This window comes from Arctopsyche grandis, chromosome 2 (genome assembly GCF_051622035.1).
Source record: "Arctopsyche grandis isolate Sample6627 chromosome 2, ASM5162203v2, whole genome shotgun sequence".
Classification (NCBI taxonomy): domain Eukaryota; kingdom Metazoa; phylum Arthropoda; class Insecta; order Trichoptera; family Hydropsychidae; genus Arctopsyche; species Arctopsyche grandis.
The window spans coordinates 3681367-3692511 of record NC_135356.1 but is presented as its reverse complement, the minus strand read 5'-3'; the positions used below and the strand labels follow the sequence as shown (position 1 = coordinate 3692511).

The 11145-nt window shown below is 33.9% G+C and overlaps 1 protein-coding gene across 1 annotated transcript; it reads left to right on the top strand.

Annotated features, from left to right (window-relative positions):
• The first annotated feature begins 1873 nt into the window (after nucleotides 1-1873).
• On the top strand, nucleotides 1874-9153 carry LOC143922960 (putative palmitoyltransferase ZDHHC24). Its single transcript, XM_077446399.1, has 3 exons — nucleotides 1874-2161; nucleotides 3673-3872; nucleotides 4501-9153. The coding sequence occupies exon 3, from the start codon at nucleotides 4511-4513 to the stop codon at nucleotides 5330-5332; it is 822 nt and encodes a 273-aa protein (XP_077302525.1). The 5' UTR covers nucleotides 1874-2161; nucleotides 3673-3872; nucleotides 4501-4510; the 3' UTR covers nucleotides 5333-9153.
• The last annotated feature ends 1992 nt before the right edge of the window (nucleotides 9154-11145 follow it).

The window sequence follows — 11145 nt, the reverse complement described above, 5'->3', positions numbered from 1 at the left end:
CGAATTAACAGTATTTTATACAAAATTGTCAGTATGTACAGTGCCGGCCTTACACCCAATAGCCCCCTTTACACAGTCGTTCTATCGCGCGTGAAACAGCTAATCGTGCGCGAAAGAGTGCGCGTGTAAAGATCTTGGACCGGGAAGGGATAAACTCAGCAGTCCTGCGCGCAATCGTATGGCTTGACGTTGTCTATACACAGAAAATTCTTTCGGGCGCGTTTTTGTTACAAGATGGCGGACTTACGCACGTGGAGTAAAGAATTGATTGTGGAATTACTTTTAATGTACCAGTCTTTTCCGTGCCACTGGAAAATTAAGTCCGAGGAATATAAAAACAAAAATCTGAAAGAGGAAGCTTATAAAAAAATAGTTGACTTCGTTAAAGAAAAAGGATTTTCTAATGCTAATCGAGATTTTGTTGTCAAAAAATTGGTTCGGTTGGTTTACCAAAAAATTTCAAAGCTTAAGAGAAAAGCTTTATTTTTCATACCTATCTCTTGATAATTTTCAACAATAGCACCTGATAATATAATAAAAATTGTGCTGAATTTAATTTATTTTTAGATATGATATACAATGGATTTTAGATTCTGGAACATACACTGCATCAGTGATGGCAATTATTCGTATTTGATTTATTTTTCATTTTATTTTATTAAAATTTTCATTTAACGGATCGTTTCTTCTTCTTTTTGATTAAATCAACACCAACGAACATCATAACTTGCGCCATGATATTTCTTCTATCCATTTTTCACCGCAACATTACTATAAAACTGCGTTACTTCAGTAAAACTGTGCGTTTCGCACACACTCCAACACGCGCCAGTTTCGCGCGGTCTATCACGCACGTTAGCCTTTACACGTTCGCTCTTTCCGTTTTAACAAAAAGTGGTAGGAGTAATCGCGCGCGAAAGAGCGTTAGTGTTCACAACTGCGAAAACAGTATCGCGCACAGGCTTACCCGCACGCAATCCTGTACGCTCCTGAGAACGCGCGATAGAACGACTATGTAAAGGAGGCTATTGGCGCCCTCGGGCAATTTTATCTAAACACTTTATAATTTTATCTAAACACAATTTTATCTAAACACTAAGGCCTTGGGACCGTGCTACAGTTTCAGGCAGTGTCAGCAAAAGCATAGAAACCCAAATGTTTGGATATAATTCTTGTAAATTGTGCTGTTTTATAAAATTTAATAAAATGAGTGAAAGGTTTTTAAATTGATAAGTTCATTGCTAATAATATCAGATTTTGAATTCGCGGTGAGCTGAATTTGAAGATTGGCTTTTTCCAGTAGATTGTTTGAATATAATTTGAGTACAAATTTAGGGTCTTTGGCGCTCTAATTTTAATTTTAAAGCGCTTTTGGCGCATCGAGCGGCGCCCTCGGGCACCGCCCGACCCAGCCCCCCCTAAAACCGGCATTGAGTATGTATATATAAAATTATAAATAAGCAGTATCCAAGTGATCAATATTAGTGATCGAGGACCGTCATACATACAACGCATATGCCGAATTAGTGTTTTTCAATTTGAACAATTTGGTGTCACCCCAAAAGTGATGTCACCCGGTGCAGACCGCACTCCCCGCACGCTACTGATTTTGGTATAAAATTACTGATCGGTTAGTAAATAAATATTGATCAAAATATATCCATCCTTTTAAAATTTTCCACTCTACAGAAAGCCCTATCAAAGTGAGAAGCTGTGTGACAGCTTCAAAAACAAATTTGTAAAAATCAATATTAGGAAAGCAGGGCGTCCACCCAAAACAGAAAAAAATCAACACGTGGTTTACGGGACAAAAACGTTTTGAGAACTCTGCACATTTGACTCGTTATCACAATGTTGGTAACTGCCACTTGTTATTCGTGATTCCCGTCATTCACGTGTCTGACGTGCCGTTTGCTGGAAAATTTTTGCAGCTTTGATAGCTGATTGTGCGAATACTATTATCACACAACATTAAATATCGATAACGACTTCTGCACTATATTATATTATTGGACTACCATTGATATACTATTGAATATAGTTTCTAGAAAAGACTGTTCGTTGGTTACACACACACACACACACGCCGAATATATTTCCGTTTTATGTACCGAGATCTACAGGAATACTTTGCTGTCGCCACTCCAAACACAACAATTTGGTATATCGAATTTTAAATATCATAAACCCTAAGAAGTTTTAAAGAGTCTTTGTATTATCAAAAGTGTGTATGTACATATGTTAGCATGTCGATGAATTGGCGCAATATTCAGAACAATTATGTATGCGTACAGATAGACATATACAACTGTTGGGTGTGTTTAGATTTTGATTTATATTATATAATATGTAATGAAACTTATTCATCTTTATCAATTACTAGTGTTATACCTGAAATAACATGCATGGGTGTTGGCCGGTTAAGTTATTAAATAAATAAAAAATTAAAAGAATTGTATCGGTCCTGTGTTTGATCCGTACGCTATGGTGGCCGCTGACTCATATTTGTATCATGTTGGGTGCACAACGCTTACTGGCCGCTGACACATATATGATTCACAACTGCGCCAATATATAGTTTCCGTGCAGAATATATTTTCAGTTCGCTGATATATATTTGTATCACGTTTTCATCATAAACGAAAACATGATACAAAATTGAATCATCGGCCACAAACGATTGACGCAAACGTGATACAAAAATATATCAGCCAACTGATACAGTTCCTGGAGTCGTAAATCATATATGTACCAGCGGCCACTAAGCATTGTGCACCTAACATGATACAAATATGAGTCAGCGGCCGCCATCGTGTTAATGTTTATATTTAATTGTTTAATATGAAAAAAAATATGGTAAAAACTACCTACCTTACTACATGTGAACAATATAAAACAACAATAGAAAAATTAATTAATTAAATAAATTTTCAATAGATGGCACTAAATGCTCAGATACTTATTAGAGCGTTATTTTACACAGACACACAGAATAGCAATATTATATATATATGATTATATCTTGATTTAAAATGATCAATTCTGTTAACCTATTTTTTAATCTATACCCCATTTCAATTAACTTAACAGTAGATAGAAAGATTCGTAATTCCTATGGATCAGATAGAGGTTAATGACAAAGCTTGTCGACTAATAGGAATCGACATCTTGACTGTCTGTTGCCAAGTTAACTAAAATGAAAGACGATAGATAAATAAAAAGACTTTCTTTGTGTACACATGTACCTAAAGTACCAGGTTCGGTGATTATTCCGCACAAAACTATCTATCAAATCGATAAAATCTCTATCACGGAACATCTGATACCCGAAAAGTCCATCCATCGAGAGTCGATCACGCGAACTATCACACTAACGAGAACTCGAGTGCCAAATATTCCGTATTCGCGATTTTCGTGGCAACAATTATCGTGTGCGCGATCGCAATGTGCGAAATAATCCGTTTACCAAGTATTAATATATAAGCATTGTGTTTTTTTTTGCCATAGCGTCATTATGTTTCACAAGTGATTTGTTTTATGTATGTATGTACTGTGTATGCGGTTTTATTAATTTTAAATATATATATGTAATTGCATTTGTTGCGAATAAAAATCATCAAATGATTGACTCTACATTGTCATTTAAATTGTTTTTTTTTTATTTTGTTAAAGGTCGATTCTTTCTGTGATTGTAACAAATTAAGTTACGATAAGATAAATGCTGCAGTGAGCCAATGTGCAGTTATTTAACACTTTGAATTTAATGTTCAAAAACGAAGAACTCTGAGAAATTGTTGTGATTTCATCGATAAGCAGAAAATTTATCACAAATATATATACTAGTTAAATGTTTAAAAGAAGATCAAATTAAAGTAAGTTAAATTATTTAACCCTTTGAGTGCTGACGTCTTTTCTGTTGAAAGCCGCCACGCTGAACATTTCCAACTAGAATTATTTAGTCAAATCCAATAGAAAGCAGGTATAAAAATTGTAGCTAATCTAAACAAACCCTAGATAACTACCGCAGAGGATTTCGAGCTTTGTAATGGTGTGCTTAGACTCTCTAATATAACTTGCAACGATATTAAATAAGCAGAAGAAGTCTATCAATGAATGTATTTTTCTAAAACGAGTTCCATCTTCTTCATTGTTGTTAAAATGTAATGCTCACAATCTAAATGCCAAGCCACAATCTAAAATACTCAGCAGTTGGGGATTTCCATCGGAATATTCTGCTATGGTTATAAATTCAGAAATTCCGGTGTAAACCAGTGTTTTTAAGCATTGACACGGATTACACGAGCCATGTTCAATGCATTTTTTTTTCAATGCTGCCTGGAAAAGCTTAGCAGGTAGTATTCTTGTTTATTTTTTACAAAAAACAACGCTTATCGTCGTATTTTAGGCTTGTGGACTTGTTGGTTAGCATTCAAAGGGTTAATTCGATTATTGATCATTAAATCAACTCTATTTTTGATATTGTATGTTCTTTGATTTCAGATTGGAAAAGATGGCGATGCCCAAAAGTCGATATGCCGAGTATTTTTTAGTATTTGTGACGATTTTCATCATTCCGTCGTTTTATTTCGCGGAAGTCTACTTGATTTTGCCAGCGTTGAATGAAAAATGGAGCTTCTGGTACACTTTTCACTTTGTCATGTCGTTATTTTTGATCCACAACGTGGCTGGAAACTTCAGTCTGGGCATACAAGGACCGGGTAACATACGAGAGAACTTTGTGCCTGAACCGACGGCCGACTGGAAGTTTTGCTCGTTTTGCAATCGCATGGCACCACCACGATCGTGGCACTGCACCACTTGTAAATATTGCGTCTTCAAACGGGACCACCACTGCCACTTCTTCGGCTGCTGTGTGGGCTACTTCAACTTCAGATACTTTTACATGTTTGTCATGTACGTGTTTATATCGATGCTGTATGCCATGTGCGTCAACCTGGCCTTCTTTTTCAGGTTCATAGGAATGGATAACTTCAGTTTGATGTCTCTAGTGTACTTTTTGTTTCCCTTCGCATCTCTGATGGTCAGTTTAAACGGAGATAATTGGCACTTTCTGCTTATAGGGGTGAACTTTGTGCTGTTAATGTTCACCGGAATACTGTTCGTGTATCACACTCAATCTCTAGTGACGGGTAAAACTGCTGGCGAATCAAAGCACTCGGGTTCCGATTGTTACAATCGTGGACTCAAAGCTAATTTTGCTGAAGCCTTTGGTCTCAGGTGGTATTTAGTTTGGTTGTCACCGTTTTTAAGAAGTCCCATGTTGGGCGATGGCACCTGGTGGAGAAAAAATCAAGTGCCTAAAGACGATTAGTCATAAATACCAAAGATTAATACACTTGTGTGTAAATTACCATTACCAGACTATTTTCATACAATTTAACTTGAAAACTCTGGTTACTCGGTTACCATATTAATTACCAGTGGCGTCTCGTGCAGAAAAATTCGTATACTTATTAACCCTTTGCCCACGGCAATAAACAAGCCCTGTACGCGGCACCTTTTTCGCGAATTTGGCAATCGAGTTTTCGACCTTAAGAGGGCTGTACAGCAGCACCTTGTCCATACAAACGTACTATACTTCTCCCTTCCTCAATTATGGCACTAGAGAAATTATTTTTTAATATGCTATGGATATCCACCATTGGGGTGCATCTATCGTTTTTTTTTTTTTGATTAATTATTTTTTAAAGGAGCTAGGAGCCGTCAAAAATCTATAAAATCGCCTCTTTTTTACACCCACGAAACGAGTCCAGCGTGCTTATTTAACGGTCGATTTTTTAAAAAATACGCCAATAGATGCACAGAAAGTATCTTTCTCATACCCATGATGAAATTTTTTTAAAAATTGGTCCAGTTTTGGAGGAGAAAATAGTTGAATACGAAACCTAGATTTTGTCAATTTAAAATACGTTTTATCTGGTCGAAGCGCAACTGTCGCATTCACTCAATATATATATTGATATATATTGTCGCATTCACTCAATATATATATATATCGAAGAAAGGAACGGTAACAAAATTAAGGTTTCGGGTGTACAGCCCTCTTAAATACAGATTTTAATATTTACTCAAGTAACCAGATGTATTAATTAACACAAAGTATTATTTTAAAGAATAAAATACACAATATTTCTCGTAGTTTTAGCTTAATTGTCAAATAATCATTCTTCATACAATTGTATGAAGACGTGACGTCACATAAACGAGGTTTCAGTATGGTTCCACAAAAAACTAATTTTGACTGGTATATATTCATTTTAAGCAAATTTAATAGATGGCATTCAACTCTCAGTAATATATTCAACCAATTTTGAACCTTAAAACAGTTGAAATAGGTGCATATAAGGCTCAAAATCCCGTGCAAAGTTCAGAAATTCTATGGAAGACAGCCGCGCTACAGACTTGTCGCCCAAAGCTTCCATAGAAGCAAACGGTTAATAATGAGGATGTCAAATATCTAATCACTTTTTAATCGTATTCACAAGTTGTAAATGTATACAAATGTGATTTTTTCGTATTTTTAGCGCCGACATTGTTAATTTGTCAATATTCAGTACTTGCATTGTAAAAAAAATTGAGAATATTTTTCGTTTTTCCAATAATTAAAAAAACGATTATTATTAAGAGATGAGTGATGTTAAAATAAGTTAAGAAGTATTTTTATATGATGTTCATTTTACAAAAATTTAATTTTCTTTATGAGAATGAATATTTAACTTTTAATTAACTTGCAGAAGCAAAGTCACATGTATTTGGATATTTCAAAACCATTGTCACAACAACAAGGTGTACAATTAAATATATATTATGTATTTTTCACATTGGAGTGGTGTCACCATAATGGTTTCTGGAAATCCTTTGTTAAAAATCAAAAGTTTCCGGAAACCCGTTGTTAGAAATCTAAAAATTCATATAATTTTTGTTAAAAATCTTAAAAATTGTTGTTAAAAAATTATACCAACCTTGAAAAGACCTTTTTTCGGACACTTGGAATCATCCTTCTTATTGAAAGTCATAACTTTATTGTGTACTTCTGTAAATAGCCAGATCTCAATTTGGCACATTCTTCGATTCGAAAAGGTTGTATTTTTATTTCGATTGAATTGTTAGACTATTTTCATCAATGTATTAAGATTTTTAGATTAAGATTTATAAAATTTAAGGTGACAAAATATTTCAATCTTTATTGTCTTAGTGTAATGTCGATTGGGAAGGAGAATTATCTGTAAGTTGTATTGCATGTTATTTTTCCAGTGTTAATTATTATTTACCTATCGATCTACATATTGTGCTTTCATTTTAAAGTTCTGTTGTTTGTATTATATCATTGTGTTATATGTATATGTTAATGGCATGATTTTGTATCTCCGATTTCCTTAATCTTAATACTTAATTTGATTTTCTCGCACGGTGTTTGCTCTCAGTTCAAAATTTTATTTTGTTTTCAGTTATTATATTGTAATTAAATAATAAACGCGTTTAATTACTATTTTAAAACAATTGATTTTGAAATATCATATAATAAATCAATACGAACGTAATTTTAAACTATAAAATATCATTCTTAAACTCATTAATAATGAAACGTCAGAAAAGCAAACCCAAATAAATCAAATTACACTATTGAATTCAAATTTAACAGCTACTGGATTTATATACATAATTATTTTAAATATTACAACATTCACGTAATGTATGTTACAACTCTCATATACAAATTAATAACAACATGTTGGAAAGAGTAGATAGTTTTAGATATCTTGGGTGCTATCTGCGTGTGAAAGTAAACAGGAAATTCGCGTTAGAGTGGAGCAAGCAAGAGCTGAATTATTGAAATTGAAAAATGTCCTAACCACACGTGATCTCAGTATAGCACTCTGACTACGACTTCTACGATGCTACGTTTTCAGCATCCTTTTGTATGAGACAGAAGCATGGACCCTGACAGATGCCACGTGCAAAAAATACAGGCCTTTGAGATGTGGACATACAGAAGGATGCTGAGAATCTCATGGATGGCGCGTCGTACCAATGCCGAGGTGCTTGCCCTGATGGGAAAGCTCGGAACAGCTCTTCGCCGCTCATATCGGTGCACATGCGCATGTTTCGAAGCCAAGACAACTTCTTCCTGCCAATCCATATCCTACCTTCTATTTTCCTCATGGTTATCAAATGGAGAAATTCTTATTTTGGACCCCGTACCACGTATGGTACCCCGAGGTACTTCATCTTTCTCCGCTTGGTGACAGATACAAGCTCCCTGCCTCTCCATATCGTGCCGAGGACAGCTTCATTTCAGCCTTTTTGGTCTATCGTATCTTCAGTCTGATGGATGGCGCTTCGTACCAATGCCGAGGTGCTTGCCCTGATGGGAAAGCATGTCGAAGTGCTCAAAAGTGTGAAAAGGCTTAAATTGCAGTACTTTGGACTTGTGATGCAGAACGAGAAATACGATCTCCTGCGCCTAGTAATCCAGGGGAAAATCGTAGGCCAACGCAGTCGGGGCAGGCGGAAAATATGGTGGCTAAAGAATCTTCGGGGGTGGTACGGCTTCAGCACCCGAGCACTGTTCCGAGCAGCCATTGACTAAATACGAACGGGACATTTAGTTGCCGATGTTCTGCGAGGACATGGCACGTGAATAAGAATGAGAAAAAATTTCATACAAGTCACTATTACGTATAAATTAAAATGTATATTTAATTTTCACGTAATGCCTCGGACGAAAAACAAAAAAAATATATATATGTATATAAATTGAGAAAAAAAAATGGAAAACCGTTGTTCGAAAATTGGGGTGACACCACTGTCTATATATGTATATTAATTAATTTTGGCACATTTTACTGTTAAAAATATTATAATTTCCACAATCTTGTAGGTCTCAAAGAGTCAATATACTAAATATATGTATATTTTTTATGTTTAATTTAAGTTTATTGTAGTGCATAAGAATTTTTAATAATTGATGTGTAGTTGAATTTATGATACTTAAAAACATATCTATAAGTAAATGCAGATGTTTTATTTCACAAGGCAGCAACGGAAAAGTATTTAACTTCTTAATATTACTTTGTAATACATATTTCGATATCAAATGTATGTGTCTTTTTTTAATTATAATAAAAATGTTGCAGATACTCAACGCGTGTTATTGTTTAAAATAAAGTATTTGCACCTGACTTTGGATCCTGAACCCACTTTCATTTGGATCCTGAACCCACCCCTACGCAACAATATGTACATGTACACGAGCTAGAGCAGGTTTTGAGGCTTAAGTCGGTTTCATACATACATTAGATGTACCTTTCAGGTACTTAAAGGTCTGAATGCACAAGGAGGAACTAAACGGAGCGGTGCGGTGCGGCCAAGTAATGTTTTCAGAGATATAACGTACTATGAGCGGTGAGACATCTCGAGTGCCAAATATTCCGTATTCGCAATTTTCATGGCAAGATTTGTCTTTTGGGCGATCGCAATGTGGCTAATAATCCAGTTACTTTTTTAATGATCACTTTATAATGCCAAAATATTTTATTCAATGCACAATATGAGATTGCTTAAGAGGGCTGGACAGCAGCGCCTTATTCATACAAACGTACTATACTTCTCCCTTCCTCAATTATGGCACTAGAGAAATAATTTTTTAATATGCTATGGATATCCACCATTGGGGTGCATCTATCGTTTTATTTTTTTGATTAATTATTTTTTATATGAGCTAGGAGCCGCCAAACATCTATAAAATTGCCTCTTTTTTACACCCACGAAACGAGTCCAGCATGCTTATTTAACGGTCGATTTTTAAAAAAATACGCCGATAGATGCACAGAAAGTATCTTTCTCATACCCATGATGAAATTTTTTTAAAAATTGGTCCAGTTTTGGAGGAGAAAATAGTAGAATACGAAACCTCGATTTTGTCAATTTAAAATACGTTTTATCTGGTCGAAGCGCAACTGTCGCATTCACTCAATATATATATTGATATATATTGTCGCATTCACTCAATATATACATACACTCAATATATATATCGAAGAAAGGAACGGTGACAAAATTAAGGTTTCAGGTGTGCAGCCCTCTTAATGCACAAACATTTTTTTTAAGATACAAAGTATTTTTCTTAATGTACATTTTAAATTAATTTGGAGAAAAATGATTTTAGATTGATACAATAGCGTGCGTTTGTAATTTTTAAAACGATGTATAAATCGAAATATACATTAATATTGTTTAAATGTCGTAAACAAACAGTTTTATTTTAATGAAAACCTCAAAATGTTAGTCTTTGATAGTTCTGTTCATGAACGACTTGTCGTAACACCTTTTAAGACACATTCGAAAGTACGTTTGAACAAGTTATCTTTTGGATCAGTTTTTAAAAAGGTAGATAACCGAAATTGTGTAAATAAATGGATGTCAACGATGTTGTTTCCTTCTATCACAATACTTTATCTATCAATACTTCGTTCAAGTATACCTATAGGTAAAGTAAAAAAAATCATGTAAGTTTTCAGTGTTGACTATCTGTTAAAATTAAACAATTTTTATTATTTAAACCACCTGAGTTTATTTTTATAATTTATTTATATAATATATTTTTAAATATATATATAATACAACATTATTTATATATACATATATGTATATATATGTATACACATACATTTTGATATATGTGTGTACACATATGTAGGTCAGGCTCAAATATTGGTTTTACTGTTCAGGTATATGCAAACAATTTTTGTATATGTAAATTGGTAGAAAAATGTAAATCTGATCTAACTGGCCAAATACAGGTTAGGTAAAAACGATGGCACTATTAAGTATATAGCATAGTTTACATTTGTATTCTGAAATATAAATCAAAATTTACAGTAAATGGTAAAATTGATGGCACTACTTACATACTTTAGTAATAAAATAATATTAGTAAAAATATATTAATTTCATAGAATAAAAAAATCAGATCAAAATTATTTTAAAGTAATTGATTGATATAAAAAATGTTGAATCGTTGAAAATAAGTACATATTTTTCATTTTAAACAAAACAACAAAATATAAAGTTATACAAATAAATAAATACAATGGGTCTACCTCACGGCACCGAAAGTGAAAA

What these genes read in the sequence shown, in the direction of transcription:
- LOC143922960 (XM_077446399.1), top strand. Translation starts at nt 4,511, where the DNA reads ATGGCGATGCCCAAAAGTCGATATGCCGAGTATTTTTTAGTATTTGTG.